At 42.5% G+C, this 18,916-nt stretch overlaps 1 protein-coding gene across 1 annotated transcript in view; it reads right to left on the reverse strand.

The window, feature by feature from the left end:
• Positions 1 to 11,892: 11,892 nt before the first annotated feature.
• Positions 11,893 to 18,916, reverse strand: part of GNA13 (guanine nucleotide binding protein (G protein), alpha 13) — a 46,656-nt gene continuing 39,632 nt past the window's right edge. Inside the window, exon 4 of the mRNA XM_011938302.1 lies at positions 11,893 to 17,346. Within this exon, the coding sequence (XP_011793692.1) occupies positions 16,774 to 17,346 (573 nt within the window). The 3' untranslated portion in view covers positions 11,893 to 16,773. The remainder of the gene's footprint in view (positions 17,347 to 18,916) is intronic.

Consider the following 18,916-nt stretch of genomic DNA (forward strand, 5'->3'; position numbering starts at 1 on the left):
TGAAGGGGCAGGAGAAAGGACCCTGTCGCCAGAGCATCCTCGCATCCTGGCAGCTTTCCCTCCTCACTCTTCATCCTGAAGGAAGCCTCCCTGGGTTCTCCATTCTAACCACGGAAGAGTCAGCCTCTCACGTAGCTCTTAAGGCACACAACAGAGTCAAATGTACACAGTAGGCAGGTCTTCTCCCAGTCCTTTTGCTTGGCATCTTTGCATTCAGACTCCTGCATTTTTTATTCCTTTGTGAAGCGATACACTTACGAATGCCTTACTGAATTAATTTTGCTGCCTGTCACTCTAGCAAATCCACTTGGGGCCAGTCGGATTTGCCAGGGTTTGTTCTCCTCCTTACGGGTCCAGGAGGGCTCCCGGGCAAGCCAGCTTCAGGCGGAGACCACAGCACATCCCCTTTTTCATACCCCAAAAGCCAAAAGAAGATGGGGTTGGGGCAAGGCAATCTGGGACCCCATTTTCTTTCTATTAATCTTGCCTGAATTACGTGTTGAAAAATGAATGTTAAGGCCGGGCGCAGTGGCTCATGCTGTAATCCCAGCACTTTGGGAGGCCAAGGTGGGCAGATCACTTGAGGCCAGGAGTTCGACCAGCCTGGCCAACATGGCGAACTTTCATCTCTACTAAAAAAATACAAAAATGAGCTGGGCATGGTGGTGGGCACCTGTAATCCCAGCTAGTTGGAGGCTGTGGCTAGGACCCGGGAGGCAGAGATTGCAGTGAGCCGAGGTCACACCACTGCACTCCAGCCTGGGCAACAGAGTGTGAGACTCTGTCTCAAAAAAAAAAAAAAAAAAAAAGAGACAAAAGTAAAGAATGTTAAAACCCTTGCCCATTGAGGAATGTTTAATATCTGCCTGAACACAATGCTAACTTTAAAAAATAGCTATTGCTCTTTGGCTTGAGTCACAGAGGGAAAAAGAAAAAAAATTAAAATTAAACAGCTATTGTGTGTTTTCCTGTAGTAAAAATAGAGGAGAGCTGAATTCTGTTGGGCATGGAGTTAATAATAATTTACACCTGTGGTGCTCAGCCAACCACACAGTTGGGGAGCTGGCAAATTTTACCTACAGATCCTATTAATATAAGGCTGAACTTCTCCATTTCCACCCTCCCACTTCAACCACCATCAACTCGACTCCTCTCTCAGGGGACTTTTAGCTCCACTATCACTGTAGGGTGGCAAAGGTGATGCCACAGCCTGAGAATTTCAAACACTGGTTTCCAGATTTTTGGTTTTTTTTTTTTTGGTTTGTGTGTGTGTGTGTGTGTGTGTGTGTCTTGTTTGTTTGTTTGACTGAGACAGAGTGTCACCCTTCATCCAGGTTGGAGTGCAGTGGCTCCATCCTGGCTCACTGCAACCTCTGTCTCCCGAGTTCAAGCAATTTTCCTGCCTCAGCCTCCTGAGGAGCCAGGATTACAGGTGCACGACACCATGCCCAGCTAATTTTTCTGTTTTTATTTGTTTGTTTGTTTTTGTTTTGTTTTGTTTTGTTTTCAGTAGAAACGGGATTTCACCATATTAGCCAGGCTGGTCTTGAACTCCTGACATCGGGTGATCCACCCACCTCGGCCTCCCAAAGTGTCAGGCGTGAGCCACCACGCCCAGCCTGGTTTCCAGTTTCTTTGGGGGGAAATTGCCAAAGCAAAACCCAAATGAAACAAAGAGAATGATAGAGAAAGAGGAAAGAAGGAAGGCAAAGAAAAGGGAGTGAAAAAGAAGTAAATAAAAATAAAAATAGCTGTCCCTCAGCCTGGGCGATATAGGAAGACCCCAACTCTAAGTAAATTTTTAAAAATTCACTAGATGTTGTCGCACGCACCTGTAGTCCTAACTCCTCGGGAGGCTAAGACTGGAAGATCACTTGAGCCCAGGAGGCTGCAGTGAGCTATGATTGCACCACTGTACACCAGCCTGGGCAACAGAGTGAGACCCTGTCTCTAGGGGAAAAAAAAAAAAAAGCTACCCCCAATTCCTATCCCATGCCTGGCACTGTAGCGGTTTCTGCATTTGATGTTTAACAAACTGAAACTGCCGCATAGGTGTTACAGGTAAGGCAAGCAACACCCAGACAGGCTGGATTTGCCTAAGGCCACACAGCTTAATAAACACAGAAGCCTGGATCTGAATCCAAGTCCCTCTTAGGCTAAAGCCTATGCTCTTGTTTACTGGTCACAGAAGCACCCTACTCTCATTCCTTAAAGAATCTCACATTTAATAAAAGAAAAAAGCAGCACAGCAATTCTCTAGAAAATCCATTAGCAGGCATGGTGGCTCCTGCCTGTAATCCCAGCACTTTGGGAGGCTGAGGCTGGCAGATCACCTGAGGTCAGCAGTTTGAGACCAGCCTGGCCAACATGGCAAAACCCCATCTCTACTGAAAATAGAGAAATTACCAGCCTGGCCAACAGTCCAGCCTGGCCAACATAGTGAAACTTTATCTCTATTAAAAATACAAAAATTAGCTGGACGTGGTGGCACACGCCTGTAATCCCAGCTACTCGGGAGGCTGAGGCAGGAGAATCACTTGAACCCGGGAGGTGGAAGTTGTAGTGAGCAGAGATTGCGCCACTGCACTCCAGCCGGGCGACAGAGTGAGACTCCGTCTCAAAACAAACAAACAAACAAACAAAAAAATTCGCTGGGTGTGGTGGTGGGCACTTGTAATCCCAGCTACTCAGGAGGCTGAGTCAGGAGAATTACTTGAACTCGAGAGGCAGAGGTTGCAGTGAGCTGAGATCGTGCCACTGCACTCCAGCCTGGGCAACAGGAGTGAAACTCCATCTCAAAAAAAAAAAAAAAAAAAAAAAAAAAAAAAAAAAAAAAAAAAAAAAAAGAAAGAAAAAAAAAGAAAAGAAAATCCATTAGTCAGAGTTGAAAGCTTGAGTGAAAAAATGTAGTGAGTTACGTCCTATGCTGGAATCAGCAGTTTGGATCTCTTGTATTGTTGAGCAAAAGGGCCATTAAAGAAATGGAGCACAGTAAGGCTGGCAAGAAAGCGCTGCCCTGCGGGCCTTCATTATAATGAGGCCACGAGGGGCTTCTGGCTGAGATGAAAGATCTTGATGGTCATGGATCCAGCATAACTCAGTCCTTCATGCCTTCTGGTGTGGACCCTACTCAAGCCCAGGCTTTGAAATGGACTATGTTTACAACCTTTCCCCCAATGAGGGCATGATCTCTTTATTCTTTCTCACTTTTTATGATGAAAAGTTTCAAGCACACACAAAATTTGAAAGAGAATCACGAACACCTAAGAATAGAATAATGGACAATTAATATCTTCCCACTTGCTTTATTTCTCTTTGTCTCTCTCTATTCCTCTACTTCCTCCTTGGCTTCCTTGATACCCCTCCCTCCGAGAGCACCCGCCTCTCTGCTGCTCCTACTTGGACAGTTTCTCTGTCCTCCTCTTGAAGTCAAGGTTTCCTGCTAGCCCACTTTTCTCCTGACTCTAGGCAGTCAGTCCCCTAGAACAGGGGTCCCCAACCTCTGGTCCACAGACCAGTATTGGTCCATGGTTTGTTAGGAACTGGGCCACACAGCAGGAGGTGAGCAGTGGGTGAATGAGGGAAGTTTCCTCTGAATTTACAGCCACTCTCCATTGCTTGCATTACCATGAGCTCCACCTCCTGTCAGATCAGAGGTGCCATTAGATTCTCATAGGAGCGCAAATCCTACTGTGAACTGTGCATTCGAGGGATCTAGATTGAGCGCTCCTTATTAGAATCTAATGCTCGATGATCTGTCACTCCCATCAACCCCAGATCGGACCATCTAGTTGCAGGCAAACAAGCTCACTGCTTCCACTGATTCTACATTATGGTGAGTTGTATAATTATTTCATTATATATTACAATGTAATAATAATAGAAATAAAGTGCACAATAAATGTAACATGCTTTAATCATCCCAAATCCACTATCCCCATCCAGTCCGTGGAAAAATTGTCTTCCACAAAATCGGTCCCTGGTGCCAAAAAGGTTGGGGACCACTGCCCTAGAACAATCTCCCTACAACCCGCGGCTTCAGCCACTGTGCGTGCAGCTTACATTCTGTGCTTTTATTTATCAGACCTCTCCACTGAGCTTGAGACCTGTAGATCCAGCTGCCATTAGATACCCCAAAAGGACCTCAGACTCAGCATGTCCCTCAGAGCCTACCTGGCCCACCCAAGTCTAATTCTCCCCCTAGGTGTCCCATTTCAGGAATGGTTCCATCCAGTTGCTCCACCAGAAACCTGGGGAGCCTGCTAGGTTTCACCCTCTTCCCTCCACCTGCTGCTTCCAGGTGCTCCGTCCAGTTTTCTGCCTGAAGTATGGTTTTCATTCACCTCCTTCTAATTCCATTGCTAATGTATAAGCTCAGGTATCTTGCTTTTCCTGTACCTCAGCAGCCCTCACTTTAGTTCTTGCCTCTGGCCAGTTGTCACCCTCACAGGGGATTACTGTAATACCACTGAGGTCATGTCATTCTGCTTCTTGTTTTTCTTTTCTTTTCTTTTCTTTTTTTTTTGAGATGGAGTCTCACTCTGTCACCCAGTCTGGAGTGCAATGGGGCAAACTTAGCTCACTGCAACCATCTCCCAGGTTCAAACGATTCTCCTGCCTCAGCCTCCTGAGTAGCTGGGATTACAGGAGTGTGCCATGCCCGGCTAATTTTTTTTTTTTTTTTGACAGAGTCTTGCTCTGTCGCCCAGGCTGGAGTTCAGTGGTGTGATCTCGGCTCACTGCCACCTCTGCCTCCCAAGATCAAGTGATTCTCTTCACCTCAGCCTCCTGAGTAGCTGGGATTACAGGCATGCACTACCATGCTTGGCTAGTTTTCATATTTTTAGTAGAGACAGGGTTTCACTGTGTTGGCCAGGCTGGTCTCGAACTCGTGACCTGAAGTGATCTGCCCGCCTTGGCCTCTCAAAGTGCTGGGATTACAGGCGCGAGCCACTGTGCCCGGCCCCATTCCGCTTCCTGTAATGCTTACTGGTTTTTCATGCCCATGGGATAAAAGCCAAGGGTGCTGATCCGGCACGTGAGGACCTCCATGACATGTTCCCTGCTCAATTCCTCAGCTTTACCTCTTGCTACTCATCTGCCACTTTTCTATCTTCCAACTAGCTGGGGTTCTTGCTGCCACCCAACTCGTAAGCCCCACGTGCCTCAGTGCCTTTGCATGTGCGGAACCCTCTGTCTGGGACTCCCTTCCATGCCTGCGTCTGACTCATCTTTTATCACAGTCTTTCATATTTTTGTTTCCCTTACTAAACAGTGAACCTTTGGGGGGTGGGGATCAGGGAATTGTTTCTCCTCCTTACCCTCATCACTTTCCAGAAGGCTATTCGATGAAAGGTGCTCGATCAAAGCTAGATAATGGAAGAACACCCCGCTTTCTTACTGACACAATGTTCCACCATCTAGCATGCAGCCTTTCCTGCATCTTAGGGCTAGGTAAATTTAAGACATCTTTAAAGCCCGAGCCCATCTTTAAAGCTCTTCCACAAAAGTATCCCTGCCAGCCTAGGCAACACAGTGAGACCCTGACTCTACAATAAATAAATAGTTGGGCACGGTGGCACGCACGTGTGGTCCTAGCTACTTGGGAGGCTGAGGCAGGAAGATCACTTGAGCCCAGGAGGTCAAGGCTGCAGTGGACTGTGATCTTGCTTCTGCACTCCACCCTGGGTGACAGAGCGAGACTCTGTCTCAAAAAAAGGAAAAAAAAAAAGGTTGGGCACAGTGGCTCTCATCTGTAATCCTAGCACTTTGTGGGGCCGAGATGGGTGGATATCCTGAGGTCAGGAGTTCGAGACCAGCCTGGCCAACATGGTGAAACCCCGTGTCTACTAAAAAGACAAAAAATTAGCCGGGTGTGGTGGTGAGCACCTGTAGTCCCAGCTACTCGGGAGGCTGAGGCAGGAAAATTGTTTGAACCCAGGAGGTGGAGGTTGCAGTGAGCCAAGATCGCATCGCTGCACTCCAGCCTGGGCGACAGAGTGAAACTCCATCTCAAAAAAAAAAAAAAGAGAAAAAAAAAGTGTCCCTGATTCCACCTAGATGGAAGGAATTGCCTTTCTCTGAAGGCTTAGAGCATTTTATCTACTCCCCTCGAATTATCTTGGCTTAAGTATTTATGCACCTATATTTTCTCCCCTGCTGGACTGTAAGCATCTTAAACTCAACTCCATCTGTGGATCATTTTCTTATCACCCAAAGTGTTCAGCACATGGGTGATGTGGTAGATATTTAACAAATTCAGTCAAATTCTACAAACATTTTTTGAGCACTTATATATACCCATCAAGCTAGATAATGAAAGAACACCCCGCTTTCTTACCGACACAAAGTTCCACCATCAAGCTACTAGACTGAGGATTCAGAGGTAAATGAGACAAATACAGTGATCTCTGACTTCCGGGAGCTTCCAGTCTAATCTAGAAGTCAGACTAGAAGACAAATAGTTACACATGTGATGACTGAAATCCGTGCAGTAGGTGAACTCTTGTAAAGCAAGCAAGGAGAGGCATACTCTTTGCAGGTCAAATGCAGGGCTGATCTTTTGCCTCTAAATGTTTATTAAGTTTTTTCTTTTTTTTTTTAAGTTTTTTCTTCATATAAAAGTAACCAATCCTCTTTGTAGAAAATTTAGAAAACAGAAAAGTGTAAAGAGGACAAAACACTTTGTGATTCCTATCACTCAGAAAAGCTAACATTTTACCATATTTACTTTTAGTCTCTTTGCTAACTTTGTGGAGTGACTGAAGTCTCAAATTCTTTGAACAGTCTTATTGAGATATAATTCATATACTATAAAATAGTATAATTCATATACTATAAAACTGGAGAACCAGTCTCCATACTGGTAGGTAATCTCCACAGTCAGATTCTCATCACAGTGTGATTGAGATTTGAATTAGGTGAGTCCGATGAGCATCTGTGTAGCAATACTGAGTTCACAGCACAGTGGAGCGGAGGAGCTAAGCATCTGTGAACAATAATAGCTTCAAAATAACGTAGAGAGGTCAGGCGAGGTGGCTCATGCCTACAATGCCAGCACTTCGGGAGGCTGAGGTGGGCAGATTATAAGCTCAGGAGTTAGAGAGCAGCCTGGGCAATATAGTGAGACCTCATCTCTACAAAAAAAAAAAAAAAATTAGCCAGGTGTGGTGGTGCATACCTGTGGCCCCAGCTACTTGAGAGGCTGAGGTGGGAGGATCAGTCAAACCTGGGAGGTCAAGGCAGAAGTGAGCTATGATTGTGCCACTGCACTACAGCCTGGGTGGCAGAGTGAGACTCTATCTCAATAAATAATAGTAATAATAATAATAATAATGTAGAATGATTTAAGTGCCCTGAAAAAGCAGTAACATGGGATAAGTACTCGGAGAAAGAACTGCTTCTAGCCCAGGATGCATAGCAGTTGGGAAATCCTCCTTTGAACTAGTCTTGAAGGATGAGTAAGGTTTGCCACGTGGCAAACAGAACCAGAGAGAACAGGTGTGGGGCAAAGGAGTCATCTAGTTTAGCTGGAGTGGAGGGAGCTGGAAGGGAAGGCTGGTTAGAAAAAGGTTGATGCAGCTGGGCACAGTGGCGCACACCTGTAATCTCAGCACTTTGGGAGGCCGAGGCGGGCAGATCACAAGGTCAGGTATTTGAGACCAGCCTGGCCAACATGGTGAAACCCTGTCTTTACTAAAAATACAAAAATTAGCCAGGCATAGTGGCGTGTGCCTGTAATCCCAGCTACTAGGGAGGCTGAGGTAAGAGAATCGCCTGAACCCAGGAGGTGGAGATTGCAGTGAGCCAAGACCGAGCCACTGCACTCTAGCCTAATGACAGAGTAAGACTCCATCTCAAAAAAGAAAGAGAGAGAGAGAGAGAGAAAGGTGGATGCTGGGTCCTGAATGATGTGGATGCCATGCAGGGAGTTTGAACACTCTTCTGTCTCATGCACTACAGAAAGAAAAAATGGCCGGTATTGCTGTGTTGGGTTAACGCTTCTTATTTCCCTTAAGTTGGGCATCCGGCTCTTCATCTAGAATGTATTTCCCCTTTATACCGATGTATGGCATCTTCCCCCAGACTATAACCTGCTACAAATGCAAGGATTGCCTGCAGAAAATTAGCCTTAATCTATAATTTCATTAATAGAGCCAATCTGTGGGTGCTATGAGGTTCATTTTTTCTTTCTTTCTTTCGAGATGGAGTCTTGCTCCATCGCCCAGGCTGGAGTGCAGTGGCAATCTTGGCTCACTGCAGCCTCCGCCTCCCAGGCTCAAGCGATTCTCCTGCCTCAGCTTCCTGAGTAGCTGGGACTACAGGCACATGCCACCACACCTAGCTAATTTTTGTATTTTTAGTAGAGATGGGGGTTTCACTATGTTGGCCAGGCTGGTCTCAAACCCCTGACCTCAGGTGATCCACCCGCCACGGCCTCCCAAAGTGCTAGGATTACAGGTGTGAGCTACCAGCGCCCAGGGAGGTTCATTTTTTCAGAACAAAATTTCAACTAAGTCTGATGGTAAAATCAGCTAGTTAATCCCACAAAGCTTACAAGAACTGGGGATTTTCCACGTAGAATAACAGGAAAGTAAAACGAAACAGCGACTTTTTCTCCCCCCAAGGTCAGCAGTGCTTGGCCTTCAGTTCATCTTATGTTCCTTCTCCCCTTCACGAGTTGGCAGGGGCAGAAAATCAAGCGTGTCTAAAGCTGTAGTGTAGGTCATTATGGAAGAATCATCAACTTGATAGCTTCTGTTTTCCTACCACGAACCTTCATGGGGAAAAGAAAAATCAACATACTCCTCCACTCAGTATAAATGTTAATTCTGGACACAACTTCCCTCAGTATTCTTGTGGCAAACAGAGAAGCTGAACACAGCCTCCTTGAATGGCTAATTTGTATCACATACTTGTTTGAGCCTTTTGTTTTCTTGGTGTACTTCAAAGAAAAAGGAACACTGTGAAATATTCTTGCACAGCATTTTCATGGATACCCCTTACGCCAACCACAATACCGTATTTCAGAGGCCCCACTAATTTCTGAGGAAAAATTACAGCGTGTACTTTTATTTAATTAATTTATTTATTTAGAGCTGGAGTCTTGCTCTGTTACCCAGGCTGGAGTGCAGTGGCACAATCTTGGCTCAATGCAACCTCCACATCCCAGGTTAAAGTGATTCTCCTGCTTCAGCCTCCTGAGTTGCTGGGACTATAGGCGCGTGCTGCCACACCCGGCTAATTTTTGTAGTTTTAGTAGAGATGGGGTTTCACTGTTAGCCAGGCTGGTCTCGAATTCCTGACATCAGGTGACTGCCTAGGCCTCCCAAAGTGCTGGGATTACAGGCGTGAACCACGGCTCCAGGCCTTTATTTTTAATTTTTTTCAAGATGGAGTTTTGCTTTGTCGCCCAGGCTGGAGTGCAGTAGCACGATCTTGGCTCATTGCAACCTCTGCTTCCCAGATACAAGCAATTCTCCTGCCTCAGCCTCCCAAGTAGCTGGCATTACAGGCGCCTGCCACAGGTCTGGCTAATTTTTGTATCTTTAGTAGAGACATGGTTTTACCATGTGGCTAGGCTGGTCTCGAACTCCTGACCTCAAGTGATCTGCCCGCCTTAGCCTCCCAAAGTGCTGGGATTACAGGCGTGAACCACCACGCCTGGCAGCATGTATTTTAAAACATTGCCCTGGGCCATCTGTTTTTTGAGGATTTGCCAAATTTCCCAAGTCACCAAAACAGACCTCTGGTTTAACCTGTAAACCCTGAGTTTCCTATGTTCTCAGGACCGAAAAGTCTCCCTTTTCTTTTCCCACAACCCACTCTGTGGGCAATGAAACAGGTCGTTCTGGGAGAGCGTCCTGTACTGACAGGACGTGCCACGGTGCCGGTGAACCAGGACTGTGCCCACTCTGCTACACGACAGTTTGTATTGTTTCTTTTTGCACAAATATCCCCTTGTTCCAACAACAGCATAAAAAAAGGTGTTTTTGTTTTTTAAATGACCTCTTGGTTTGGGGATTCAAATGCTCAAGTGAGTCTAGTTTCAATTTTTAAAGATCTTACATCTCTCCCAGAAAGACTTTAATGACCTGTTTCCAAAGTCACAGATTTTTAGATATTAATAGTTAGACTCAAAGTCCAAATTTTCTATTCCAGTTCTCTTGAGATCAACAGTAAAATTTCATGTTAGAGGTGAGAACCTGGAAAATAATTTTTATTTGTCGGAGAGGTTGGAGCCAGAGCAGCCAGGAGTACAGTCATTAATTTCCTCACACCTGCTTTGCAACACCAAGAGAAAGCCCTTCATTCTGTTTAGGGGAAGAAAAGTACAAGCACAGCTTTATCTGTCTGTCTGTCCATTTACTTAGAGACAAGGTCTGGATCTATCACCTGGGCTGGAGTGCAGTGGCCCCATGTTGGGTCACTGCAACCTCCATGGCCTCCCGAGTAGCTGGGGGACTACCGGCCCATGCCACCACGCCCACCTAATTTTTGTAAAGACGGGATTTCACCATGTTGCCCAGGCTGGTCTCGAACTCGTGAGCTCAAGTGATCCACCAGCCTTGGCCTCCCAAAGTGCTGGGATTACAGGCGTGAGCCACCATGCCCAAGCCATAGCTTTCAATACACGCCAGTTAAGAAAAGGTGTAAACATGCCGTAAGTGATTTGACAACTGCTAACTCAGCAGAAAGTGTAAAGGGAAAAGATGAGTAGCAACCACAGAAGGTGCACTTGTTATGATTTGATGAGAATACTTTATCTCTGTGGTTCCCAAACCCATAACCCAGTCTAATCAAGTGAAAAACGCCAGACAAATTTCAACAGAGGGAGATTCTACAAAACACCTGACCAGTACTCCTCACAACTGCCAAAGTCCTCACGCCTGTAATCTCAGCAATTTGGGAGATCGAGGCAAATTGCTTGAGCTCAGGAGTTCGAGACCAGCCTGGGCAACACGGCGAGAACTCTGTCTCTACTAAAAAACACAAAAAGTAGCTGGGTGTGGTGGCACGCACCTGTAATCCCAGCTACTTGGGTGGCTGAGGCAAGAGAATCACTTGAACCTGGGAGGCAGAGGAGGAGGCGGCAGTGAGCTGAGATCAGGCCACTGCACTCCAGCCTGGGCGACAGAGGAGTGAGACCCTGTCTCAAAATGAAAAAACAAAAATAAAAAACACCTGCCAAAGTAATCAAAAACAGAAAGTCTGAGAAACAGGAGTCTGTTAATTACCAAGAAGAGCTGAAGGAGACATGACAAGTAAATGTAACGTCGTGTGCTGGATGGATCCTGGAACACAAGTAAGACAAGGGAAAACTAAGGAAATAAGAACAAAGTATGGGCTTAACGTTATCAGTATTGGTTCATTAATTACGACAAATGTACCAAAGTAATGCAAGACGGTAACTACGGGAACTATAAGGGGTGTGGAGTATAGGGGAACTCTGCACTGTCTTCAAATTTTTCTGTAAATCATAATCTAATATAGTTTATTTTTTTAAAAAAAGATGAGTGGTCAATGTTGGTTTGTCTCCAAACATTAATTACAACAGACGTAACAGAATTATTAATACTGTTGCAGCTGGATGAACTGAGCTCAGGTACACCCTAACACAGTTTCAGCGGCCATAAGAGCAAACAAGTGGTTTCTCTTCCCCTATTCCCTTGTCAAAATATATTAAGTGGCTGAGAACTTCCTTGGACGAAGTCCACATCTCCATTTCTAGTAAGAAGTTTCTAGACTAATATTCAAGCCAAGTGGTGCTGGGATTCTGCTGAAGTAGATTTCTGTGCTGTAACTCGGTCTCTAGATGAAACTTTTGCTTTCAAACTTTTAGCATCTGCTTTACACTTTACAATTACCAAACTGTTAAATAACATCATAGTATTGAATCATTTACAAATGTTTATTAAATGTAATTTTTACAAAGCAAATATTAATAGCAAGAGGCAAATGTTTTGCAAAATATGTACAAAAGTAAAAAGCTGTCATGAACTAGCAACTCATTTTATAAAATCAAACCATTCTTTCCACTTTTAGACCTCCTTTAGAAATAATTTATTGCCCATCCTGAACTAAAGCACTGACAAAAAAATTTACAATTATCAGATAATGTGCTTAGTTCCTGGAAAGTTATAAAAAGACATATGTTAAAAAAAAAAAACCCTAAGCCACAAGTATTTTATAGAGCTAATACAAATCATGTTTAGTTAGGTACAGTATCTATGGGGTTATTACAAAATATACTTTCTAAGGCTTCTTGTGGTCAATGAGCTCTCAGCAGACTATAGTAGTTTAGAAAAGCCATTTCAAACATTTTGTGGTTCTGCCTTCAAGTAAGAGGTAAAAGGTAAATGGCACAGTTTGTTGCACTGTTGCATATACTTTGCAAGAATTAATCTCTACCCCTTTCTTTCCTAGTACCATCAAATAGGCATGATTAAGGACAAATTTATCATTTACTATGGTAAGAAATATCATAAACAAGCTTTCTTAATACAAACCAAAGTCACATACCAAGCAAGTAGTATATGACTTTCAGTAATATTCACTGACTGAAAATTCATGCAGTGAGTCCCAGCACACGCTGATCCATCTGTAAACTTCCATCATCAACAGCAGATTTGAATAAGTCACAAAACTCTCCTTATCAAGCCATAAAATACTGCCGTATCATTCATGCTTTCAAAACAATGTTCCATATAAGCTCTCGCATTTGAAACCAGATGGTTAGACCTGAACGCTGCAAGAGTGAACATAACTTAAATGCTAACTATACATTCAAGTACAGACACAAGAATGCTAGTGGTACAAACACTGCACTCCAAATAATGCTGTTAATCACCTACCAGCCTAAGGCTAGTACCTACTTGATGGAACCTGAAAAAGCCATAAAGTCCAACTTGTTTAAAATGTTCAGACTTAGACTTACACTTCAAACTCTAGAATACATTTACTAAGCCCTAACCTCGTACCATAAAAAAATGGGCATGTGCTATATTTGAGACATGCAGACACACCCACACCCACCCAATCTCTCCCCTCCTGTTTACTAGACTGAAAAGCCACCCTGTATCCTATCCTCGAAAGAAAAAAAAAAAAAAAAAAATCAGTGCTTTTAGTCAAGCAGCACAACACAAGGATGGATCATCTGTGATTAACAGAAGTGAACACCTTGAAATGATGGCAGAGAGACTACAGTAGGTACTAAGTCAGACTTCTAAGTGAAAAAGACATGAGCAAAACTTCTGGTCTTAATTCCTCAAATAAAACTAAAATAAATGAAATGGTAACAGAGTGACTTTCTCTAAATTTATTAGGGAGTTTGTTACAAATGTTTGGGCTTTACAGGCATGATTTCATGGATTCAAACAAGAAATTAACACTGATATTTAGCCTTCTCATGATATACACAGAAATAACATTGCTACAAACTGCAATGGAGAGAATCTTGTTTCAAATGGCTTGGTTTGGGGTTTTGTCTAAATGTATCATTATATAATGAAAGCACCAATTTGAGGGTTTCTCAAATAGCGATTTGAATTTTAGGACATAACAGTATAACATGGTAATTTTACTCTTTGTATATAAATAAGGCATAATCGGATGTGTAATAATGCTGAAAATACATTTTATCAAAAGCATAAATACAAGTATTTGGGTACACATTGAAAGTTAGGACTTACCCATTTCTTCTCACAAAAAAATGATAAGGGCATATGGTATCTGTTGAATCTAAATCAGCACTTCTAATCATTTCTGGTATTAAGGTGATCTTATTTCCTACTTTAAACCAACCACTGCCACCAACTGAATAAGGATTTCCCTAAACAGCCTCAATTTGAGAGACTAACCAGAGGACCTTCTCTATGCAAACTACATGCCAATACACCTTAAAATAAGACAAAGTGAATGATTTGTTTCATTCCACATTTGCTTTCTTTGGTTGCAGAGCAATCCAGTGCCCTTTCCAGATAATAAAACTGCAACGAAGATTTCAATTTAATATTTGGCAGACAGCAACTACGGAGGTTATTAAAAATATTAAAGGGGCAGAGGCATGCTTTGAATTACTCACATTTTCAGAAAACATTTGACAAAACCCTTTCTCTCTAAAAGTTATGGTCTAAATTTGTTTTATAAGGCAACTGTGTATACATTTCTTCAAGGTCAATGAAGACACATGTGTAGTATTTCTTCAGAATTAAATGAGAAGGCATTCAGATTTAAGAACAGAATGTAATACAGGATTAGGCACATTTTATTCCAAACCATAACCATAAAGATTTAGAAAATCAAATACATCAAAGAACTTTATATCCAAATTACTTTTTTAGAGACTGGGGTTAAGTTGGCATAGTGAAAATTATGAGCACCTTTTCAATTCTGTTCACTAAATTGCATCTCTCTCTTCCTATAGTGGTATTTCAAAAGGATTCCATTTTCATGATACAGGTGTAAGACTCCTTTCAAAGGGTTTGAAAATAAAACAAAAAACTGTGGACTAAAGCCTTTAGATTGAACTTAAAGTTCTACTGTCAAAACAAGCCCAAGTTGAATATAAGTAATTCACTGCCTCAAAATATAGCATAGATTTTAAAAGAATGTTGATTCTGAGACATTACATGCAGCAGGGAAGAAAACTGCAAATGCCCAAAATAACACGCTATTTGGTGTTTTAACACTTCTCGGTGGTAAGTCAAAAGGGGGAAACTTGGTGATTTCTGCTTTGTCTGGCAATATCTATGGTTCATATCACAGATCTTAATTATGATTTCAGTAAGATGAAGTGTCCTCTTTCTATAGGGATCTAACTTGAGCCCTCACTGGAGTCAAATGTTTTGGCCATCCAATTTGCTAAATGTATGGGTAAACTCTCCACTGAACAGTCCAAATGTTACTGTGCACACATTCCGATATTCATCAGCACTGCCATTATGCTAACTTTGTCAATTTCAACAATGTATTCTTTTTGGCAAGAAGCACTAGATGTAGAACTATTCAAACATGCATGAATGATACCATGAACACCTGCATCATGGTGCCAGGCTACGTATGTGCAGCTCATGTATTACCATGGCATGAAAACACTGGAAGTTATATGGATACAATGATAGTGGAAGTTCAAATGTGAGAAAAGTCAGGTATGTCAAGAACAATCCCTGGTTAGTTTACTGAAGAGCCCCACTCTCGTATCAGACAGCAAGACAGAACAGCCACTGACTTAGAAAGGCTGGGTGATCCATAACGACCAATCTTTCAAGGACCAATAAAATACCTGAGTACACAGTCAGCTATACAGTAAAACGACAGATATCACAGTCTTAAAATTTTCAGGAAAAGTAGAAAAGCTGTCAGACTTTTCAAGCTGTTGCCAGCCTTGGACTTCTGTTTCTCTGATCTAATTGTAACACTACATACAGCCTACAAGATAGTATTTCAGTACTGCAAACCAGCCATTCTGATGAGTTCACTATGAATGTATCTGCAATCACAAAGCTACTTCATCGACACATTTTAATTTGGTAAGCAGTGGTCAATGTAATCATCTTCAGGTGCGAACTAAAAAAATTCCTACTTATCCTTAGAAGCATCCTTAAAACATTTAAAATATACCTCAAAAAAGCTGGACTTTCATAAACAACAATTATACAAATGTGTACATACTGTGTCTTTTAGAGACACACCAAGAATGAACAGGAATCTCAAATAATGCCTTCTTGAATAGTTTGACAGAAAAATACTGCCTTTGGCAAGCTCCAAATAAACAAAACAATCCCACAAATGCCACAGTGTGGAGCTGATGGGACTGGACAGGACAGCAAAGGATAGAGTTTGTGATGATACACAATGATTTCCTACAGTAAGGATTGGTCTTTACTGACCAACTGAGATAGGGCTTAAAAGTCAAATATATGACATTCTGGAACAGGTTAAGTTTATTTAGAAAGTTCTGTTACCAAGTTGCTTGCAGTTTTTAGTTGCTGCTATGGCCAGAATGTTTCACATGTGGTACATTAAACTACATGATAATTAAATATGAGAAAGGCAAATTCTATTTCACTCATTACGTTTGACCAAAACACGGTAAATAGCATTTGCTTGCCTTTTGCTCTCCCGTACCACCTGTGAATTCTTCATCAGCATTAGACCAAAGACCTTATGTAAACTTGAAAACACGAAGAACATTACCTTCAGAAACACAGAAATCTCAAAGCAAAACAGCTGTTGTGTACACAAGCAATTAAAATATGAAGGCTAAACCTTCTATGAATCTATAGAATGCCATTTCTTAGATCAAACTTTTTTCTAACAGCCCTTACAAAATGGGAGGTCACCATAAAGTTAGGCAACAAGTGGCACTGCTATGTGTAAGGCGGACAGAAGATACCTTACTTGCTTTGGAACTGAATATTTAAGGACACCTTTGATACTTGGCACTGCAGGAGAATTCGGTTTGAAAAGTAGAATAATTTAAAGCCTGAAATATGCCTAGTCTGAGGTCAGCTGGGAAGTTTTAACCGGACTTGAATAGAAGCCATGGTGAAACAGATCAAAGCCTGCATTACAGCAAATCTTGACGATGTGTCACTCAACAGCTTTCAGCCACAAACCAAAGGCTGCAGAAAAAGTACTAAGATTTTCAAGAAGTTAAACATAGAATTAAGATTGTTCTAATTCTGGTTGTAAACTGCTATTTTAAAAAACAAAACAAACAGAAAACATCAAAAACACAAAAAGATATTAAAACAGCAAGTCTTTTGTACATCACTGTAGCATAAGCTGCTTGAGGTTGTCATGCAGAATAGTATCCTTCACATCACGGAAAACAAGGCGGATGTTCTCCGTATTGATAGCAGTGGTGAAGTGGTGGTATAAGGGCTTCTGCTGCTGGTCCCGGCGTTTGTTCCGGAAACATTCCACCAGGAATTTTTGGACGTCTCTTAAGCAGTGGGGATCCCCTTCAAATTCTAGGAAATAGTCTTTGATGCTCACAATTTGCACCTTCTCCTCAAGCAAGTCTGTCTTGTTTAAGAACAGAATTATGGAGACATTGCTGAAAACCCGGTTATTGACGATTGTTTCAAAAATGTTCAGAGACTCTGTAAGGCGATTGGTCAGTCGATCTTCCATAAGCACCTGGTCAAATTCACTTGAGGAAACAAGGAAAAGTATTGATGTGACACTGTCGAAACACTCAAACCAACGTTTCCTTTCTGATCTCTGACCACCTACATCAACCATTTTGAAAGGAACATTTTTAATTTCAAAGTCATATTCATGAATGCCTTTGGTGGGTCTTCTGGCAAGCAGAATATCTTGTTGTGATGGAATATAATCCTGGAAAAGGAAAAATTGTTTTATACTTAGCAATCCAGAAGTAATTCAAATTTTTAATGGACTACTAACTGGACTAGTGAATAGATATGCAACAAAATGACCTTTTAAATGACATTTTCAGATAGATTATGCTTATTATAAAATGTTAAGACTGGTCAGACATGGTGGCTCACGCCTATAATCCCAGCACTTTGGGAGGCTGAGGCAGGAGGACCACTTGAAGCCAGGAGTTTGAGAGTATACTGAGCAACAGAGCAAGACCCCATTTGTGCTCCCCACAAAAAAAGCCAAGATATGTTAAAATGTTAGCAGGATGGGTTCAAAATTTACTACAAATGGCCAGAATCTACTTGTTTTTATCCCTGCAATACTACTCCAAATTTAAGCTGAAGTCTTATCAATTGTTCTCACTCACCCTCACTGCTATATATCCACTTGCAATTTTACTCCCCACTATTAGCCACTCTTGGTTCTAGCCAGAGTGATCTTCCTGTCTGCATATCCACCTTCTCCACACTGCTCCTTGCTCATCTATTAAAAGCCATGAGGGTTGGGTGCGGTGGCTCACGCCTGTAATCCCAGCACTTTGGGAGGCCAAGACAGGCGGATCACGAGGTCAGGAGATCAAGACTATCCTGGCTAACACAGTGAAACCCCGTCTCTACCAAAAATACAAAAAAATTAGCCAGGTGTGGTGGTGGGCGCCTGTAGTCCCAGCTACTTGGGAGGCTGAAGCAGGAGAGTGGCGTGAACCCGGGAGGTGGAGCCTGCAGTGAGCCTGAGCTGAGATCACCCCACTGCACTCCAGCCTGAGTGACAGAGCGAGACTTCGTCAAAAAAAAAAAAAAAAAAAAAGCCATAGGATCTGATTCCAGTGCCAATTCACAAGGATCACTTCCTAGTTCCAAGTTCTGCCCACCTCTCTCTAACCTATTCTAAAAGTTCCTTTACTCTGCAACCCCACTCATGACTTAGAACTTCTATGTTTTCACTGCTGCTATATTACGTGTGAAAAACCCTTTCTCTCCTATAATTAACTATGTTCCAGCTTTCTTACTTATTGACCCAAGAACTCAAACTAGTCACTTACTCTGTCAGCACCTCTGTCTGTGAAATGGAGGTGATCACACTTGGCCTGTCTACCTGGGAGGGAGGGTTGTTGTAAGGATCAAATGAGCTCTTCTCTGCACTTTTGATCAGTGAACTGTAAGACCCTGAACAAACAGAAGCTGCTGGTCACACAAGTCACCGGCTACTCTGTGATGGCACACTTCCTTATGCAATGTAACTGGTCCTTCCTTGTCAGTCTAGCATTTTTCCAAAACTACAACACAGCTTTCTGGTAATACATGAACAGGACAGCTAATATTCATCATCAAGGTCAAAATATTTTAAAAATCAAGGCAGGATTTAAAACAATGCTGACCATTATTCACAATGCTGCACTTTATGCCTTTCTGAACAGTGTAACATGATTTTGAAATTTCATTACAACAAGAATACTCACTGTCTCAAAATACTGCAATGGAATTAAGAACATATATATATACATATTTTTTTGAGATGGAGA

The sequence above is a fragment of the Colobus angolensis genome, unplaced genomic scaffold (genome assembly GCF_000951035.1).
Source record: "Colobus angolensis palliatus isolate OR3802 unplaced genomic scaffold, Cang.pa_1.0 Scaffold1, whole genome shotgun sequence".
Taxonomy (NCBI): domain Eukaryota; kingdom Metazoa; phylum Chordata; class Mammalia; order Primates; family Cercopithecidae; genus Colobus; species Colobus angolensis.